Source organism: Neurospora tetrasperma (genome assembly GCF_000213175.1).
Source record: "Neurospora tetrasperma FGSC 2508 unplaced genomic scaffold NEUTE1scaffold_81, whole genome shotgun sequence".
Taxonomy (NCBI): Eukaryota; Fungi; Ascomycota; class Sordariomycetes; order Sordariales; family Sordariaceae; genus Neurospora; species Neurospora tetrasperma.
In genome coordinates, this window is record NW_009799179.1 from 8,706,966 (window position 1) to 8,726,703 (window position 19,738).

The 19,738-nt window shown below is 50.3% G+C and overlaps 8 protein-coding genes across 8 annotated transcripts; 5 read left to right on the forward strand and 3 right to left on the reverse strand.

Moving 5' to 3' along the window:
• Positions 1–1,180: 1,180 nt before the first annotated feature.
• On the forward strand, positions 1,181–2,853 carry NEUTE1DRAFT_119223 (uncharacterized protein; the record flags this gene model as incomplete). Its single annotated transcript, XM_009858826.1, has 4 exons — positions 1,181–1,541; positions 2,039–2,200; positions 2,267–2,336; positions 2,401–2,853. 4 exons carry the CDS (start codon positions 1,440–1,442, stop codon positions 2,415–2,417), a joined length of 351 nt encoding a protein of 116 aa, XP_009857128.1.
• Positions 2,854–3,780: 927 nt separating this feature from the next.
• NEUTE1DRAFT_150821 (arg-6 protein, mitochondrial precursor) lies at positions 3,781–7,234 on the forward strand (the record flags this gene model as incomplete). The annotated part of the gene is made up of 2 exons (XM_009858827.1): positions 3,781–6,675; positions 6,732–7,234. The coding sequence occupies 2 exons, from the start codon at positions 4,116–4,118 to the stop codon at positions 6,785–6,787; spliced, it is 2,616 nt and encodes an 871-aa protein (XP_009857129.1).
• Positions 7,235–7,983: 749 nt separating this feature from the next.
• On the forward strand, positions 7,984–8,334 carry NEUTE1DRAFT_143309 (uncharacterized protein; the record flags this gene model as incomplete). Its single annotated transcript, XM_009858828.1, has 2 exons — positions 7,984–8,180; positions 8,265–8,334. The coding sequence occupies 2 exons, from the start codon at positions 7,984–7,986 to the stop codon at positions 8,332–8,334; spliced, it is 267 nt and encodes an 88-aa protein (XP_009857130.1).
• Positions 8,335–9,799: 1,465 nt separating this feature from the next.
• NEUTE1DRAFT_92923 (uncharacterized protein) lies at positions 9,800–11,622 on the reverse strand (the record flags this gene model as incomplete). Its single annotated transcript, XM_009858829.1, has 2 exons — positions 9,800–10,606; positions 10,668–11,622. The coding sequence occupies 2 exons, from the start codon at positions 11,588–11,590 to the stop codon at positions 9,835–9,837; spliced, it is 1,695 nt and encodes a 564-aa protein (XP_009857131.1).
• A 429-nt stretch (positions 11,623–12,051) lies between these two features.
• Positions 12,052–12,666, forward strand: NEUTE1DRAFT_74227 (mediator of RNA polymerase II transcription subunit 31; the record flags this gene model as incomplete). Its single annotated transcript, XM_009858830.1, has 2 exons — positions 12,052–12,311; positions 12,366–12,666. The coding sequence occupies 2 exons, from the start codon at positions 12,195–12,197 to the stop codon at positions 12,651–12,653; spliced, it is 405 nt and encodes a 134-aa protein (XP_009857132.1).
• A 13-nt stretch (positions 12,667–12,679) lies between these two features.
• On the reverse strand, positions 12,680–13,311 carry NEUTE1DRAFT_133901 (uncharacterized protein; the record flags this gene model as incomplete). The annotated part of the gene is made up of 3 exons (XM_009858831.1): positions 12,680–12,899; positions 12,956–13,242; positions 13,299–13,311. 3 exons carry the CDS (start codon positions 13,309–13,311, stop codon positions 12,861–12,863), a joined length of 339 nt encoding a protein of 112 aa, XP_009857133.1.
• An 875-nt stretch (positions 13,312–14,186) lies between these two features.
• NEUTE1DRAFT_74231 (uncharacterized protein) lies at positions 14,187–15,392 on the forward strand (the record flags this gene model as incomplete). Its single annotated transcript, XM_009858832.1, has 2 exons — positions 14,187–14,307; positions 14,454–15,392. 2 exons carry the CDS (start codon positions 14,281–14,283, stop codon positions 15,051–15,053), a joined length of 627 nt encoding a protein of 208 aa, XP_009857134.1.
• A 343-nt stretch (positions 15,393–15,735) lies between these two features.
• On the reverse strand, positions 15,736–17,304 carry NEUTE1DRAFT_133903 (uncharacterized protein; the record flags this gene model as incomplete). The annotated part of the gene is made up of 2 exons (XM_009858833.1): positions 15,736–16,550; positions 16,630–17,304. The coding sequence occupies 2 exons, from the start codon at positions 17,302–17,304 to the stop codon at positions 15,744–15,746; spliced, it is 1,482 nt and encodes a 493-aa protein (XP_009857135.1).
• Between the last annotated feature and the right edge of the window lie 2,434 nt (positions 17,305–19,738).

Consider the following 19,738-nt stretch of genomic DNA (forward strand, 5'->3'; position numbering starts at 1 on the left):
TGGCGAGGGTCCTGGAACGGCATGAGCTTATATCTTTTTGTCCATTTCCATATATGTAAATCCCGTCGAATATGCATTTGCTGGTCGACGGCATTCGCTTCGGTCAACAGCCCCTCCGGGCCATTCAGGTGGACCGGGGACCAGAGAGAAAGATGCTGTAACATCCACATACCGTGGATGCTTTTGCCGGTAAAGTCGGGCATCTTCGACGGTTGAGTATGAGGGGCCAGGTACGAGCTATGTAGTGGTATTGTGAAGAATGTATAATGTAGATGGTCGATGAAACGAAGCTGCAACACAACCGACCCGACACAGGAGAACATACCGTGCCAATGCGGTTAAGTGTACCTCTAAGCTCTACGCAGTCGGTGAAGTGTCGTAGTCAGGAGTACTCAGGGGAAAGACAGGCTCTTCACCGTGTCATCACCTCGCCAGCTCAAGCTTTACTTGTCTCTCGGGTAGATATGTACATACATAGATCTATAGACCTTGAGGCGGTAAAGTTGAGTCTTCGAGATCTTTCTTGTGCATGTTGGAAAATACCGGATCCGTGGCTACTGGCTAGTGCGTTTTCACGTGCGACTTTTCAGATGGACGAATGACCGATTTCTCACTGCACCTTGAACTTGGTCTGGTTCGTCATCAGAAGCTGCATAGCCACTGAGGGGTGAAGCTGAGGGGGGGACGCCCTGAGTGCTTGTTGGTGGGCACTCTCACAGTTGGGTACCTAGGTACAGAACCTATTTCCGTAAGCTGAACGAAGTGGAAGCTTCCTGGCGGGTTGAAAGAGAATGAACATCAAGACGACTCTAAACATAAGCACAAAACACAAAGCGATAGCTACCGAGCCACATCGCCTTTTGCGTCTCAATAGGACCGAAGCAGAACAAAGCGCAAAATCTTCGAACCTAGGCCAAGCCCCTGATATGTAACTGAAAACAAGAGGTTCGCATGAGAAACATTTGTTGGCGTCAAGCCAGGCCGTGCCTGGGTTCCTGGTTGTTGTGGGGCTTCCTTGGAAGCGACAAAAGGGATTGTGGCTCGTGCTTGTGTACCTCAGATCTTAACAACGGCGCATGACATTTAGCGTGAACACCATTAGTATCTCCCGTACCCTAGCCCTCTTCTCTGCTAGCGGCAACCCAATCACTTAGGTGAGTTCAAGCCGCCCGGCTGTCCTCTGACCTCGTTCCTGCGCCCTCAAACCCAAACGTCTTGCAACCTCCAGACCACCTCACCAGCCCTTCCTAATTGCCAACCTTCTGCATTCCAACAACCCGACCTCCCCTCCCCACAACGGCCAGCGAAATCACGACCTCTTCCGCAACGTAACCCGCGACACACCCTCAACACCATCACATCCTCCTTTTCCAGAGCTCGCGCTTGAAGCCTAATCGACAACAACCAATCCATTGCGTATTCAGCCACCCTCAAAAACAATGTCCGACGCTCCGTACGACCCTTATATCCCCAGCGGCCAGCATGGCGCCGCCGGGCAACAAGGTGCCGGCAACAACGCGGGAACCGCCAGACTGCAACAGGTGGGTTGTTTCCCCCTATAATGGCACTTTTTGGCAATGTGGAATCGAACGATACCCCTGGAATGCTTGGGCTATCCATCTGCTTGATCCCCGCGAGGTCAAATAATCACAAGATCTTGTCAACAATACCGCGCCTAGCTTTTGAAAATCGTCTCAGGGAGGGTACGTAATGGCCAAAGTTATGCATGCGGGCGGGTTGATGGATCCGATGGGTTTTGATGGATTGCATGGCATGAACACGCGGTCGGCTTGCTCTCACCAGCGTCCGGACGAGCATTTGGGTGGAAGAATGGTTGCGCCCCCGGTCTCCTCCGGATATGGCGGTCAAAGCACAAGACTACGGAACTGTCTGCGACAGGCCATACACAGCTACTACATGGGAAATTCGGCATCGTTGGGACAAGCAGACGGATACGGATTGCCTCGTATCATAGTCGGATCGTTGTGGCTCTGGCATGCTGCGGCCATTTCTGGTATTTGGGCTGACGGAAGTATAGCAAATCGACGACACTGTCGGAGTGATGCGCGAGAACATCAACAAGGTCTCTCAGCGTGGTGAAAGGATCGACGCCCTTCAAACCAAGACCGATGACCTCGCTATTAGTGCACAGGGCTTTCGTCGTGGTGCCAACCAGGTCCGCAAGAAGATGTGGTGGAAGGTATGAACTATCTCGCCGCTTGCGCTGTACGGAAGGGCCTTTCCACTGACTGACTGACTTCAACAGGACATGAAGATGCGCATCTGCTTGATTGTGGGCATCATTATCTTACTCGTAATTATCATTGTCCCAGCAGGTATGTTTGACCTTGAATTTAACCATGAGTACTGAGAAGCGTTTGCTAACATGGCTCTTTCTAGTCGTTGCTACGCGCTAAGCTGCTCGTGAATGATTTGGTTATGATGAGTGAAACAGAAACGTTGTCAGGAAGTGCACGAAGCTGGATTTGGCTTGCTTTTTAGCATTCGCAGGGAACGGAAATCGTGCTTCACTGGGATTCAGTATTGGGTTGCTTTTTTTTTCTTTTTTCCTTTCGAAACTTTTCATCGCCGCGGTTATATCATGGTCTCCTCGCTGGTTGAGATGGCTTTGGCTTTGGTCTTGGTGACGACTTCTTCGACTGATGCCCGGAACCACACGACCTGCTAGAGGCGGCGCGGAAAGGTTCATCGCTTATACCATATACACCCTGTATCTACGAGACGAAAGGCGAGGAGGCGTACTGTTGTTTTCTCAACTCTTGAATGGCTAATCAAGACGGTATCATGACCCATCCACCTACTAATAGTAATTCTACCTTTCCCTATCACCCACATACAGGGTAGTATATGCTTTGTTTAGAGTACGGCACCGAATGGCAACTTTGTGTCGGGTGCGGGGACGGGGTGACGGGGGCGACGCCGGAGCACCGGCTACCATGCGGGTGTCGCTGTTGATGCAGGTTCCACTCATTGTACCCGGGCCATGGCATGGACCGTAAAATGCCTGAAATGCGTCCCAAGGTGCATCATACGATGGAGCCTCGATGTGACTCCGTACCGTGTGCACCTTGAGAGTTATTTTCTTCTCAATCTGTTGAGAAGAGACAGCGGCAAACAAAAATGAGGTGATCATATCGCGTAAAGCTTCATGCAAAGGAGTCATATCTTCCTGCTGTCAACAGTGAGTGATGCTCGTGACTGTGTCACCTGCACACGATGTCGCTTGGACATCTCTTGGCGGCCCAACATCGGTTTTGTGATGCTGGAGACACTGCGGTTTCGGCGACCAATATGTGGAGGAGAGATGGGGGAGAACGGGGTAAACAAATGAAGGCCGTTTTTCCATCTGATAAGACAAGTCAGCGGCGGTCAGCCTGCCGTGTGTACACAAGATAGAAAACCAGGGGGTCGCCGGGGTTGTCCTCGGCGCTATTTGCCTTCATGTTCTTCTCTTCAACCCATGATTATCGACCAGTTGATGTGGTGATTCTGTAGCCATCAACATCTCGATCTACAGGTACGTACCCCTCACCAACCCCTCCCCATGAGCGGTTTCGGTTGTGGTTGCAATTTTTTTTCTTCCTAGTTGCCCCTCCTCCACACTTGACGGGACTGGACTTGGCCAGAGTGCCAGGGCAGCCCCCTCACTCGCCAGGCCTGCATGGGGCATTGGGCCGACTGCAACCAAGTCTTGCAAAATTAAAAACATTGAACCCCCCCGAACGCCGGCTCCTTCTTCCCGAAGACAAATCATCATACCAAACCCATTGATCTTTGGCAAGGGATTCGGGAGTCAGCTTAGGGTCCTCTCCTCTCCTCTCCGTTGTTTTCTTTAGTTCCTTGCCTGTCAATGGTTGGTGATTTGCGCGCCAGTTAACCAGACAACTGAGTTTTTTTTAAGTTTTCTCTCCACATTCTTTCTAGTTACGATCTAGAGCAGCCAGGGCAGCCTATTAGTCACTCCTCGGTACAACGCCATACCAGTCGCCAGCCCGCCCCTCATATCCTCCGCCGAGCGCATCACCGGTTGCCCGATCGCTTCGATAGTCTCCTCGAGTTAACGAGCCGCCGAAACAAACAACAAATCTTTCAACATGTACTCCGCTTGCGCTGTTGCCCTCCGGGCCGGAGCCCGTCGCGTTGTTCGCCGGGTTCCCAAGAGCGCTCGTGCTCTCCCCCGCGCTGCCGCCGCTCGCCGTCAGATCTCTACCACGGCCGCTCGCTCGACCGATCTTACTACCCGGGGCATGATCGTCCAGACCCTGTCCTCGGTCGGTTCAAAGCGCGAGGTCCAGCAGTACCTCTCTCTCTTCACCTCGGTCTCCTCCCAGCGTTTCGCCGTTATTAAGGTCGGCGGCGCTATCTTGACCGACTACCTCGACGAGCTTTGCGCCGCTCTCAAGTTCCTCTACACTGTCGGTCTCTACCCCGTCATTGTCCATGGCGCTGGTCCCCAGCTCAACAGGCTCCTTGAGGATGCTGGTGTTGAGCCCCAGTTTGAGGAGGGTATCCGTGTGACCGATGCCAAGACCCTCCGTGTTGCCCGCGATCTCTTCCTCCAGGAGAACCTCAAGCTCGTCAACAAGCTCGAGGAGATGGGTGTCCATGCCCAGCCCCTCACCACTGGCATGTTCCGCGCCGACTACCTGAACAAGGAGAAGTGGGGCCTTGTCGGCAAGGTCACCGGCGTTAACAAGCAGGCTATCGAGACTGCCATTAGCAACGGTTATCTCCCTATCCTCACCTCCATGGCTGAGACCGATGACGGCCAGATTCTCAACGTCAACGCTGATGTCGCCGCTGCTGAGCTCGCCCGTGCCCTTGAGCCCCTCAAGGTTGTCTACCTCTCCGAGAAGGGTGGTCTCTTCGATGCTGGTGGCCAGAAGATCTCCGCCATCAACCTCGACGAGGAGTACGAGCACCTCATGTCCCAGGCCTGGGTCAAGTATGGCACCCGTCTCAAGATCAAGGAGATCAAGGAGCTCCTCGACACTCTTCCCCGTACCACCAGCGTCGCCATCATCCATCCCGAGGAACTCCAGAAGGAGCTTTTCACCGACTCCGGCGCCGGTACCCTTATCCGCCGTGGCAGCAAGCTCCAGGCCTCCACCAGCCTTTCTGAGTTCAAGGACCTCGAGGCTCTCAAATCTGTCCTGATCCGCGATCGTGAGGGCCCCGATGCCAAGGAGACTGTTGAAAAGTACCTCGACTTCCTCAAGGAGAACCCCTTCAAGGCCTACTTCGACAGCTCCATGAACGCCCTTGCCATCGTCCTTCCCGCCAGCGAGGGTCGTCAGGCCACCCTTGCCACTCTTACTATTACCAAGTCTGGCTGGTTGACCAACATTGCTGACAACATCTTCACTGCCCTCAAGAAGGAGCACCCCTCCCTCGTCTGGACTGTGAAGGAGGATGACGAGAACCTCGGCTGGTTCTTCGACAAGGCCGACGGTAGCATCACCCGCCAGGGTGATGTCATGTTCTGGTATGGCATTGAGAACGGCGATGAGATTGTCAAGCTCATGAAGGATTTCACCGAGAACGGCCGCGCCATGCTTGGTAACTCCAACCTCGAGTCTCGTCTTCGTCAGGCTGCCAGCAAGCCCGCTGCCCAGCAGGTTCGCGGCTACTCCACTCTTGCTCGCCGCCCTGCCCTTCCCAAGTTCAGCATCTCCAACCGCAGGGGCTACCTAACCCAGACCAACCCCAACCCCCCTGTTGGCAAGCAAAATGCCTCCATGGACCGTCCCGCCCGCGTTGCCCTCATCGGTGCTCGTGGTTACACGGGCCAGGAGCTGATCCGCCTCATCGACTCCCACCCCAACATGGAGCTTCACCATGTCTCCTCTCGTGAGCTTGCTGGCAAGAAACTCGAAGGCTACAACAAGCAGGAGGTTATCTACGAGAACCTCAGCCCTGAGGATGTCCGTGACATGGAGAAGCGTGGCGAGATTGACTGCTGGGTTATGGCTCTGCCCAACGGTGTCTGCAAGCCCTTCGTTGAGGCCGTGTGGGAGGGTCGCAAGGCTTCCGGCCACAAGAGCGTTATCATCGATCTTTCTGCCGATTACCGCTTTGACAACAAGTGGACTTACGGTCTCCCTGAGCTTGTCCAGCGCAGCAACATCATCCAGGCTACTCAGATCGCCAACCCCGGCTGCTACGCTACTGCCGCCCAGCTCGGTATTTCTCCCCTGGTTCCTCACCTCGGTGGTATGCCCCACGTCTTCGGTGTCTCTGGCTACTCTGGTGCTGGCACCAAGCCTTCTCCCAAGAACGATGTCGAGAATCTCACCAACAACATCATCCCCTACAGCTTGACTGGCCACATCCACGAGCGTGAGGTTAGCTCCCAGCTCGGTGCCGAGATTGCCTTCATGCCCCACGTCGCTGTCTGGTTCCGCGGTATCCACCACACCATCTCCATTCCCCTCAACAAGAGCATGACTTCCCGCGACATCCGTCAGCTGTACCAGGACCGCTATGCCGGCGAGAAGCTCGTCAAGGTTGTTGGCGAGGCTCCTTCCGTTAAGAACATTGGTGGTAAGCACGGTGTTGAAATTGGTGGTTTCGAGGTTGACAAGTCCGGCCGCCGCGTCGTCATCTGCGCTACCATTGACAACCTCCTCAAGGGTGCCGCTACCCAGTGCCTGCGTAAGTTTACTATACTCTCCAGTTTCGCAGAGTGCCTCTGCTAACCAGATTAACAGAGAACATGAACCTTGCCCTTGGCTACGCTGAGTACGAGGGTATTCCCACCATGTAAATGAGTAAACCTTGTTGGATCTGATGAGATCCAAAATTGTCTGTCGTGCGTAACACTTGTCGCACATTTTTTCCCGAAAGGTTTTTACAATCCAGCGAATTTTTGGGTCATGCTTGGTCAACGTTCTCCTTACATACAGTTTTTGACTTTCACCTTGGTATATCGCGGTTCATACGGAGTTTAGCTGGGCATGTTGAAAACTGGATTTGATTCCTTTGCTTGTTTTTGCGCCCACATTGTTGTTATTTTCCCCCGGTTTAAGATGAAAGGTATGGCTGGCCTGGCATCGTTGTATATATTAAGCTGCTGCTGCTGCTGCTGCTGCTGGAGAACGAAAAAGCGAAGTTGATATGTCATCCCAGGGATGGGAAGCTAGTCAGCATCTATTTCCTTGACGAGTCACTCGATGCCTGATGCTCTCTCCAGCCGCAAAGACTGGATGGTTATCTGGACGACATTGTTCTAAGGTAGGTAACCAATTATAAGCTTTGCCTTGGTCTATTCTCATCCGCAGGCCTCCTTCCTTTCAATCATCTCGCGGGTATCGCTCGACCGGTCAATCCATCCCGATGTGGATACTACCAGCGGCCTCCGAGGTCTACTATGCAGTAGACTCCAAACGGACTATACGGAGCCCCCGAGCCCGAAGTAATCGCACACAGCACACAGCCTCTTTCTTCTTTCAACTCTCGTACTAGTTCCACAACAAATAACGACCGAATGAGGCCCCTATGCTCCTGATGGCTCGGCGTTCAGTTTGGGGTAGATTATCGACAGAACGACGCTATCGATTCGCTTCTGACCAAATGCGAACGACATGTTACTTCGACGGTTGGACGACGACAGTGAAGTATTCAATAGACTCAGTCTGGACAGTACCTCGAATGGAATTGTGGCGTTCTAATGGGGGTTTCTATCCAAACCCTTTTGACGCTTCAACATGATGGATTCCGGGGTCCAAAAGAGTGCTACGATGAGAGGTGTTCGCACATGCTGACCATTACCACATACATGGGAAAACCATCCACTCTATTGGTATTCGGGCTCTGTAGATTAGACAAGGTCATGATTTGATATCTCGCAAGAAAGAACTCATTAGTCCATATTTTCACCTCCCAACCACCCATCAGTTCTTCTGCTTCAGAAAATTAACAACCACACAGAACTCAAGCCTCTACAGCCTCATTCCCATAACCATGAACGAAACAGGCCAAGACCAGAATACCATCGTGGCAGAGGTTCTTCAAGAAGTCAAATCGTCTCACGAGCGGTTTGAAAGCGCGGCTGGTGATCTCCTGATCAAAACCATGAAAGAGGACTCACAAGTTCGTAATGGCGTGGAGAGGTTCATTGAGTGTTACATGACTATGACTACGGGGTATAATGAGTGGGCGTAAGTGAAGTCCGCACTTTTCTCTTCCTGTTGCCTGAGGCGAGTCAAAAGGGACTAAATTTGCGGACGTGGTGAAATGGACAGGCTGCAATCGGATCGATACGGTGTGAAGGAGCATGTGCAGGAGGATGGATCGTTCTTGATACCACTGTGAGGAACTGTAGAGGCTTCGAAGGAAATGTGGGAGGGCATGAGAGGTGACGGCGTTATAGCCTTTGTGTGGGGCACAGCGGATTCTCATTCACAGTCCATCAGAATAGACACTCAATGCAGCGGGCGAGAACATGTTTTTGAACTTGATCACAGAAAGACATCCAGCTGTTTTTGTTCCATGGTTAGTACCCATTGCTCATTCCTTCAACACACATCCCATTTTCCGCCAAGAGAAGGAGCCAAAGGTAGAGGACCAAAAAGAGAAGGAACAAAAAAACAAAGACATACAACACCAGGTTATTCGCCAGTCGTCACCGATCCGACTACTAGTCTGGCGGTCACTGGCTTATCGATGGGAGATCAGACGGGATCCCGAGTTCTCCAAGTGCCTATGGTCGTATGTAAATGCTGTTGTTGCTGTTGCTGGAGAGTGGGTGTTTGATCTCCGCTCGTTCCTTATGTAGAGAGATACAAGATCTGGTAGGATGGTGTCTGGTGTTGATTAGGTCAGGGGAAAAAAAAAACCAGCAAATAGCAAGTATGATATCTTATGGAGTTGTACATAAGGAATCGGTACGGACAGTCATCTAGCTTATGCACACAACTCCGTTCCAGTTTACAGATATACCTCTATCATCATCTCCCGTCTCTCACAACGAGAACTCTAGAAACACCCACCCAAAAGGATCACTTCCTAGTAGCAGCACTGACCGACAGTAAGGACAACCAGCAAACATCAACATTCCTTCCCGTCCCATCAGGCACCCCGTACTTAGAAGTAGGTACTTATGAACCTCCCGCTCCTTCCCAACTTGATCCTCTGACAAACGGACATATAAGCCCCTTAATGAGCAGCTACGATCGCCGACAACGCTGGGTCAGCTAGCGTAACGGTCTACCTTCGTGACAACTCAAACCACCCTGGCCCCAAAATACTCACCTGTTGTTTCGAGAACAATGATGTACATTCAAGTAACTCAAAAAGGCTCCACATTGCTAGGCCGCGTCCAAATGAAAGTTAATCACTAGCACAGAGAAGAGATGGTAGGGAGAGCGTTGAGCCAGTTAGCAGACGTGTGCTGCTTGACTGCGCGGTTGTTGGGCTTTCTTTTTAAGGTATATTTTCATATTTTCATCGAAGGTGAGGGAGCAGATGGGAAAAGGAGACAGAGGTCGTGGGGTTCAAATGGTGACATGGTCTTTCTTTTTTTTTCTTCTTTTTTTTTCGCTTCTTTTACTTCTTGTTTCTGTCAATGTTCATGTTTCAGTGAGTCCAGTTATGGTCTCGATAGCTACTTTAAGACGCAACGTGAACGCCCGACGAATGTCCAAGTGGGGCAGGATCATTGTGTCTTTTTTTTCTTTTTTTTTCCCAGATATATTATGATGACGCTAAGTGGCATGCACTTCTACCTGCTATGTATTCTTCGAACCCAAACTCCATACGCTCTCTATCCCAATAGCATCATACCCGATTCAAAGTCCTGGCTACCTCAGATAACTAATCCGTCTTCGGAGGCTTGGGCCTGGGAGCCTTGATGGAGAATAGCACGACATCGTACTCCTCGGGTGTCTCCTCTTCCTCCTTCTCTGCCTCCTTCTGAGCCTTACCACCGTCCTTCGCCTCTTTATTATCCTTGTCTCTCGCTGGCTTGCTGACCTCATCTCCATCAGCGTCCAACGTAACAACGACGTCCTTCGTGTCCAAACTCCCGTCCTCGGTATAGCCCCACACATCCTTGAGTTCCCTGCGGATCAGACCGGTCAACCAGACGGACCCGGTAACGCAAGGGACCAGGTACAACAGCGCGGGCTGTCCGTGGTTGAACACCTGGAGCATCGTCAAGGTGAAAACCATGCCCAAGGCATAGCCTGCTAGCGAAGCGTAAAAGTAGGGCTTGGGAAAAGCAGTTGCAGCTCCGACCGCGCCACATGCTGGGTTTGGCATCAGGTTGCCCAGCTTGGTAGTCCAGAAGCGGTTGCCCCATTGACCTTCGGATTCCACAAATGGTGCTTTGGTTCGTTGGAACTGCATTTCATTCGTGGACGTAGCTGCTTGATCCGTGGATAAGGCCTGCCTGGAAGACGCACCAATAGGCTGGTATTGGATTTGTCTCTTGTAAAACATGTATAAGTCGAAGCGAAGGGCGAGTGTCATGACCAAGCCAGGAACAACAATGTCTCCAAGTCCCAGCATGCTGAAGCCGGAAGAACTCTTGAAAACCAGCTTGATTGGGGCGTCAACCTTTTTAGCAACAGTGATCATGAATGGACTGTAGAAAACGAATTAGCAACTGGTTAGCTGTCTTGGCTGGAGGATAGGTGGAAACATACGTGTAAAACACCATGACGATGTCATAGAAGAAGAGACCCCAGAGAACAGCGGTGCCTATACCGAAAGACGTGGGCGAGAGCATGCCAAAAGCAGCGTAGCACATGGCAGCCCCAAGAATGTTGGAAAGGACATGCCACTGAACAAGGTGATAGGCAGTAGTTATCGCGATTGAGACCAAGAATCCAAGTAAATGGTTGAACTTGATCTGCGACTTGAAAGAGCCGACGCCATGGGCAGCAAGGCGGACTGTCCACTTCTCCGTAAAGAGGTGCCGAATCTCCCAGGCAAGTCTGTTAATTCCAGTAGGCAGGCGAACCATGGAAAACACACCGGGGAAAGGGGACTTCTTGTCGGTGATCATGGCCTGGTTCGTCGTTGGGTCAACTAGTACCTGAGAGCGGCGTTTCGGATCGACGTAGTAGAGTCTGTTGCTGCGATCTGACCATACTTTTGGGAAAATCAAGCTGGTGAGAATCTCTAAGGCGTCCCCGGACAGCTTGCCGAGGCCGGCGATGCCAGCGAAAGACATGTAACCTCGCAGTATCTTGTTCAACAGGTTGGGGTCCTTAAGCCACTCTAGCAGATAGTAGAGCCCAATGAGAACAGCGCCGGCCAGAATGGGAAACATGATGGCATCAGAGGCAGTCAATCCTTCAGTGAACTGCTCGTCTTCCTTTGACTTCTTCTTCTTCTCGTCCTTGTCTTCGGACTCTGGTGGGGCAGCGGAGGGAGGTCGGCGGAGGGAGCCATGAGCACCAAGCCATATTACAGTCAAGGCGCCGAAGATAACCCGAGCATCGAACCAAAGAACTTCTGGCCTAAGGAGCGTCTCCCAATGGAAATTATATGGGGTGGCCTCTGGGACCGGAGATGGAAGGGTGGTACCTGTCGCGTTGACGGCCGAAGCTTCAGGAGAAGCCATGGTGATATCCTAATCGACTCGCGATACTCATGCGTCTCTATTTGCCGTAATCTGTCGTTTTGAATGAAATATGAACACCGAGTATCGAAGGCTTTTTGTAGCAGTGAGGAAGATGAGATAATACCGTCAACGTGAGATGTTGGGTTGGTGTTGAGATAAAGCTGCGTGTCCAACCTGAAGGGAACAACGGGAGCGGCCTTGGGTTCCACAATTAGGTTCCAGGTTGTTGTCGGGTTGACTGTCACTGCAGCTGCAAGTTACAGGGCTGATCTGAGTATTTATAGTGGTCACACGCTAATTTTTCTGCAGGGACAGAGCCATCTCCGCTTGCTTGCCCCACTATTTTGCCACATCCGGGCCGCCCTCTAGGAATTGTTAGTGCAACAAAACAGTCTCGCCTTCCTTCCGGGCACTCACCGTTGAGGCTTTCGTCCAACACAACGACCATTTAAGACATCGGGTACCATACACAGCCACTGCTCACGTTTACTTGTACTGCCCATCGCATTCACTTGACGAAGAGGCGCAAACATCTAGACTCGTTCCTAGGTATCCAGCTCATTCACAGATTGGAACACTGTAACAAACACTCATTTTTTACGTCATGGCATCCGATCCCATGTCAGTAAACAGTTCAGCAAGGGAGCCACCTGCGCCTCCGGGATCAGGGGCAGACGAGCCCAAGTATGGAGGATATACACGGTTCGAACTTGAACTGGAGGTAGGCTTCATACACATCATTATCCGGCGTGCGTGGTATTAACAGAACACTCAGTTTGTTCAAGCACTTGGCAACCCGCTGTACCTGAACCATCTTGCGTCCAGGAAGCTACTCAGCAATCCTGCTTTCATCGCCTACCTCGACTATCTCCAGTACTGGAGCCGCCCACCTTACCTCAAGTATATCACCTACCCTGGGCCTACCTTGAAGAACCTGGAGTTGCTGCAGCAGGAAAAGTTCAGGCAGGACATCATCAGCCCAGACCTGGTTGAGCGTCTCAGGCTAGAGGGCATGAAGGCCGGAATCGACTGGCATCGAGAGAGTTTTCCAAGCACGGCATAAGTTGCACGGGTAGAATGATGCCATGGATGGAAACGAGTGGGAAGTAACCTTTGGCAGGCCAGTACCGCACAAGTTGATTCTGATGAAGAATACCTCACATGCAACAACACAAAAACAAAAGAAAAACCCAACGCCAAGCAATGCCCCCAATACCATGTATTGATGATCCGACCAGACCTGTGCTGAACATGTCTTCTTCTTCTTCTTCTAGTTGTTGTCTCTCCACCTGTGCCCGCAAGTCATACACTACGAGATTTGTTAGCTTCTTACTTTATCCCATAAGTCTGCAATCCCCTTCTTACCTTGTAGAACGTTGTCATCGGTTCATCAGCACTACGAATCTGAACCTGGAAGAAGGCTGCCTCGTTGCCATTGCAAGTCCCGCTGTCACACTGGACCTTGCCCTTTTGTGCATTGTCCCAAGCGCCTGGCCCACCAAACACGTCTTCCTTCTCCTTGCGCGGGAAGTTCTTGCGGGAGTAGATGGGCTTGTCGATGGGGTGTTCGTAAGGACAGGTTCTGCACTCGAGCCTGTTGCCACCCGTGTCCGCTCGGGAGAGGATGAGGAGGTTGGCGCAGAATGGGCAGACTGTGGTGGGCGTTTATTTCTGGTGTCCTAGCCTTTGTGGGTGGATTTACACTTACAGACGATAGGCATGTTTGTTTATTGATGAAGGGACTGGATTTGTTGGATGTTATCGTCCGTTATGGATAGTGAGTGAGATGAGTCGAGCAGTTGCCAAAAAATCTCGTTGACGATCTTGATGAGAAGAGGCGTCGCCGTAAGTTGGTACCTTTGTGATAACAGCTGGCCAAAACCGGTGTGTGTCTATCACTTGCTGGGTTTTAAGGTGGTGATATAAGTTCTCAAAGTGTAAATAGTCAATGTAGGGGCGAAGGCCTGAAAAAAGTGTTATGTACAGCTCGATGCGGACCGTTAATTCTATAAACCTTAAATGTAGCGCTTGAATTTTCATTGGTCAGATCTGCATCATCAGCTGCCCCACACTTGGTCAGCGGTACCTGGACCCAACTGCCCTTTCTGTTGTGCCTGTGCTAAGGTAGGTACGTACCTGCCCACTGACATGCAGCTGGGCCTCAGCGCATGCCATCTGAATGCCAGCGTCCTGATCGGGCCCCGCAAGGAGCCGACCATTCTGTAACACCAAGGGAAGACGACACTGCCACTGCCACCTCCTAACCAGCCCGTTCGTTAGGTACGGAATGCTTCCCGTCCTTCATACAACAACCACCACCACGACTGGAGATATCTCATAGAATACAGTACACTGTACCCTACGAACAGTCGTTCGCCGCCCTCTTATTACCCCGAGGATCTCTCATTGAGCGTTACGCGATCCCGATCCTTTTATAGGAATCGACCGATTACCTGATTCGACGGCCTGGCCACTTCCATACCGTACATCCACTCTCCCCCGCCGACCCATTTCCACGATTCCCGCTCGTAATTAGCGATTCCAGGCCAATCTTACCTCTCTACTTTGGACAACTCTCGCCGTCATCCCTCTTCGCTTTCACCGTCGTTTTCGCTACTTGTGCTTCCTCCTGCAACCAAGAAACATCACCCGCCGTTTCCGAGACAACCACAAGTGACCTACCAGTAACCATGGCCGGAAAGGACGAAGAACACGAGGTTCGTACCACACAAGCGCCCTCTACCCACAGCTAACGCCCTCTCTTCTCTCCCCCGTTTCACCCGCCCCTACGCCCTTCCGCAAAAACAGTTATACTACAGACAACCCCAGCTAACCCTTCCTTCTTTCACTCCCCAAAATACAGGGTGCCTCCATCTCCGAGCAGCTCATTGAAGCTTGCCGGCGTAACAACACTGACCTCCTCTCGGAAATCCTCGCCGACAAATCCGACGAAGAAATCTCCTCTCTCTTGAATAACACGACCACCGTGATGGGCAACCACCTCTACCACGAAGCCGCGCTCCGTGGTAACTACGAGATAATCGACATGCTCCTCGACCAACCAGGCTTTGAATGCGATCCCGTCAACCGACTCGAGGGCGACACCCCGCTGCACAGCGCAGTCCGATGGATCAACAGCGAGCCGGAAGCGCAGCGCGAGTTCGGCAACGAGCTGGTGGACATGATGCTGGAGGCCGGATCGAACCCGCGCGTGAAGAACAAAGGCGGCTTGACGGCGTTGCAGCTGGTGGATCCGCGGAACAAGGGGCTGAGGGAGCTGATACAGAAGCACGAGTACGCCCTGCTCAACGCGGGCGACTTTGTGAGTGCGGAGAATGTCAAGCCACAGCAGGGCCAACAGGCCGTTTTGGATGTAGAGGAGGAGGATGAGGATGCTGAGTTTAGTGGGAGTGATGATGAGGAAAGAGCTGAGTGGGAGAGGAGGAGGGCGGCGAGGAAGTGAAGGGACTCACAGGTTTAACAGGGGACTTGGTGAGACTTCTAGAGAGCCATGTCTAGATACCCGAAGAGACACCACAACATCCCTTCAAGGTAGCAGCTCTGTGGAAGCGTGGACCGAACAGCGCCGCTGGTATCTAGGCTATTTCTTACGGCCCCTCGATATAAGCTAGCATGGATAACTAGCTGCACTGCGGTTAGATTTATGCTTTGTGCTTGTTGCAGCATGTAAAGCGAGCGATATCACTAAAGTCTAGAGCGAAGCAAGTGTTATTAACACCGTTAGAGAAACTTGAGTTTTAAGATCAATACTTAATCAAAATAAAATATACCTAGTCTTACTTGACTCCATAAACCACAGAAATGGGCTTGTTACATTTCGAGTATTGTTGACTTAAAGACAAATATTGGTTAGAAAGAGAGTGTTTAAGGGTATAAGACTAGGTAGGTAGTACAAAACAACGTCTATCAACCTCTAGTTCACATCCTCACGAAACTGTTATTCATCCAGCATGTAGTACAAAAGCTCGATAGGTACGAGAAGGATAACCAAAGCCCAAAAGAAAAAAGAAAATAAGGAGAAAAGAAAAAAGTCTGGTTGAATGCCAGCTCACGAAGAAAATAGGGGTATAGTATCAAGTCAATAAAGGGATCTCCAACCTGCAAAACCCAGCCCAAAGGGTAAAGAAAACCATCAGCACCAGAACACCATCCACATCCACATCAAAGCCACGACACCGAAAACCGCAGCGCCAGGCCGCTGTACCATCCCCGCGCCACTCAAGCCCTTCGAATTTGCACTTTCGATATATGTCCGATTCCGGACCCTCTCCAAAATCTCTCTTGTTAGTCCCCCACCACTGGCTATCGTTCTCAACTCCTCCCCAAAGATCCTCAGAATATTGGTGCTTCTGCCCCTCGGACAAAACACCACCTCCCACCCACCTCCATTGGGAATAATGAATGTGCTAGTCTGGTCATCAAACGCATAGCTGTACGCATCCGGACACACCGTCTTCGCGTTCTCGCTGTACAGACTCGGGATACAAACGCTTGGATCGTCGTACTTGCCCGTGCAGCAGTCCTCGGGATTCCCCGTCGCCGCGCAGGCCGACAGGCACGGGTCGAAGACGGGGCGCTGGATCGAGTCGTCCGGGTACGGGTAAATGCCGTCGCCTGGCTTTGAGGGCGGGTATTCTTGCAGGTCCCAGGGACACCAGCCGCCGACCGAGGGGTTGGTTTGGTCCGATTCCCAGGGAATGGGGAAGGTCTTGTTAGTGTAATAGAGCCCTGATCTAGAGGGCGGGTCGAGAAAGCCGGCTGAGGCGATGCAGACGCAGTTGGTCAGATTCGGGGGGATCCAGGTTGTGTTGGCGGCGGGGATGTAGATGATGCCGAGGGGCAGGTTGTAGCCGTCTACGAGGGAGATATCGTAGAAGGTCTGGTCGGAGTTTATCCCGCCGAGCAAATTGAATTCGGCGAGGGTTACTGGGACTTGGCCCTGGTGTGTTGCAGATTGTGTGAGTAAACACTGAGTGACTCACATGGGTAAGCGTAGTGGGCCAAAGAAAGAAACTTACCGTAAACTCGCAGTTAAGCCTGCCAAAGCAGTCTCCAGTCATGCAAGCTGCTCCATTTCCATTCACGCCATTCAGGTTGCTCGGCCCCGTTCCGTCGTTGTTGAACGAGCAGTTGGTCCGTCCCCATACTCTGCCTTGCCAGTCAGGACTGACAAACAGTGGCTTCGTCTCGCCAGGGGCAAGCTCGAAGCCGCCAACTTCAGGTCCGATGCCATTCTGCGTACCAATTCCGGGCCATATCGTATCAGGGCAGCTGTTGGTGATGACGAGAGGTATAGGGGTCGGGTTTGGCGGGGTCGAGGTTGGATTCGAAGTGCCCTTTATATTAGAGCTACGGGGTATAGGGACAGAGGAAGCGATCGATGTCGGGCCGACAACGGGAGGCGGCTTCGACGTAGGAGTAACAGCAGGAGGAGATTTCCAAGTGGGACTCACAACGGGAGCCTTTGAGACCAACGTTGTAGGTAGACGAGTTGGGTCGAAGCTCTGGGCTGCCACGCCGGTGGTCTGTTCATGGAGGATAAGCAGGAAGCTCAGAGCACCTCTCATAAAGCATCCGAGACTGCCCCCGCGAGGTTGTTTGTAGGTGGCGGGCGAGTGACCTTCGATATCTGGTGTTGGTTTTCGGATACCCTTCTGACCAGGCGCTATGATAGGTGACTTTTCGGTGACCATGGTGGTGTCCGTCTTCTCGAGCAGTCACCAAGAGAAGATGGTGTGGCAAGCAAAGGTAAAGCGGGCAGGATGATGATGCTCTCTGTCTCTGTGAGTATTTGCTAGTAAGGCGCCTTTGATGATATGGCAAAAGGAATACCCAAAATTTCCCTTGCGGAAAAAAACCAAGGGAAAAAATCACACCAGAGGAGAGAAGGGAAGCATCAAAACGACAGACGAGGCATGAAGGGTATAGGGCTATTTTGGAGGTATAGAGAATTGCTGTGAGGTGTACGATTTGAAGTGAGTATGAAACTTGTGCAGGTTGAAAATGGGCGACTGAAAAGGAAAAGACAACGCGATGTACGTCTGCGCCATGTTTCCAACTTGAGTTCATATTGACTGAAGCTTGATACCGCCATCTGCTCTGAAGAACTCATGATATCATGGCAAGAGATACCTGGGCTGAGGGAGCTGTCAGGAAGTGACGACGCATGATTCGCCATTGTTTGATGCGGTGGTCATCCTCCTTTACCACAGACGCCGAATGAATAACTTGAAAAGGAAGTCATTGCCAGGGTAATAAACACACACTGACGCACGGATGGTTAAAGTTGGACCTTCCTTCATCTTGATCGGTACCATCCCGTGTGCCATGTGCCATTGATGTTAAGAAGTACCCTTGTCACACCTTTTGCTAGACCTGGGTTGCACGGACCTCGTCCAGTTTTCATATTCTCACAGAATGCGGGGACGGTTAATGGGGGCACTAGAAAATATGGGTCTGGTCACGTGCCAAGTCGATCCGGGTACCTTCTTTGTACAGACAGCTCGATAAGCCCGCAAACTGCCGTAAATAGCCGCTATTTCAGTAAATTACATTTGCGTATTGGCCAAGTTCTTCCAATGTATTTTATATAATGGGATAATATATGATTTTCATATATTACAATAAAAGAACTAACTATAATATAATACTATATTAAGGAACTGTATATAAATAAAAATAATGAGAAACTCTACTCGCACGTTGAAGAAACTCTATTCGTACGTGGATCCACCTTCCCCCCTCATACCCAACCCTAACCCTGCAGACCCCCAGACCGACCCGCACCTATCTGGCACGTACCGCGCCCGCTAAGCTCCTAGATTTTAACCTATTATATACATTTGGGGGTTGTACTAGCTACCCTCGTACTGTACTAGCTACCCAGCTAGTCTAATTTAACGATTATTCTGGTATGTGCTTCGTTGCATTGCCTCCTCTACTAAACTACCTATTATTACCCTCGTTACCTTCAATTAATTAATTTACTATATTATATATTGCTAATTATTACTAAGTTAATAAAGCGCTATTATCCTATCGATGGTACGGATTGATCTATTACTTTTTAGTGTATTTCCCCAGCTAATTGTAATATAGATAGCCGATGCAGCGACCTAGCCCGCGTGCGACTGTGGCGCGGGTGACCTTAATTAAGTAATCGACTTTATTCTTATTGACTCTAGTTTGAGACTCTTAATAAGTACTACCCTAGTCGAGCCTACCTTTGCCTAGTTAGAGCCTATTGATATTGATATTAATAATAATAATAATAATAATAGTAATAGTTATAATAAGCTTTATTCCCTCTTTACAACCTAGTATAATAATTTTAATAACTTTACTAAGGTAGTTAGAGAGTAGGGTAAAGAGTATAGCGGTTATTAATTCGTTAAGTTACGCTTTATTAACTTTGTTAAGGACTTCGGTTATACTACTATCGACTTTATTTGTATTATTAGCAAAATCCGTCCTTCTATTATATATAGTAGATCTACGTTAACTGCTAAATAGGGATGTCCTTAGAGGGGAGTCGTTAAGGTATTAAAGACGAATTTTAGGAGGTGGACCTTCGAAGTTAGGGAGGGATGTGCTATTTATAGCTATGCTGCTAGTATTATAATATAAGTTTGCGGGGTCTTCGAGGTAGAGTATAAGACCTTCGTCTCTTAGTATTTCTACCGCCCTATTGTAAGGAATTGTGAGATTGTAGAAGATTTGCGCAATTAATTCCCAGATTTCTATTTTACGATTAGATAGTTCGAGAATCTTCGATATACGTTTAAGCGAGAAGTTAATAGCGGTTATAACTCTTTCTAATTTACGATGAAATTACTTATAGAGAAGGGGGTTTACTTTGAGATTAATTGGGTAGATACCTCTTAAGAAAGTAAACTAATTGCCCTTTTTTAGAGTAATTTATAGGGAGAGTAGATGTAGAAGGAAAATTCCTAGGTTTAGATATATAATAATACGTATAAAACGAATAATAAAGGCCTAGCCTTTTTCTAAATTATTAGTATAATTGGTACTAGGTATACTTTTAATTGCGGATTTAGGCTTATTAATAACGAGAGATAAGAGGGATTTGATTAGTTAATAGACTAAGTTAATATTTATTGTAAGGCT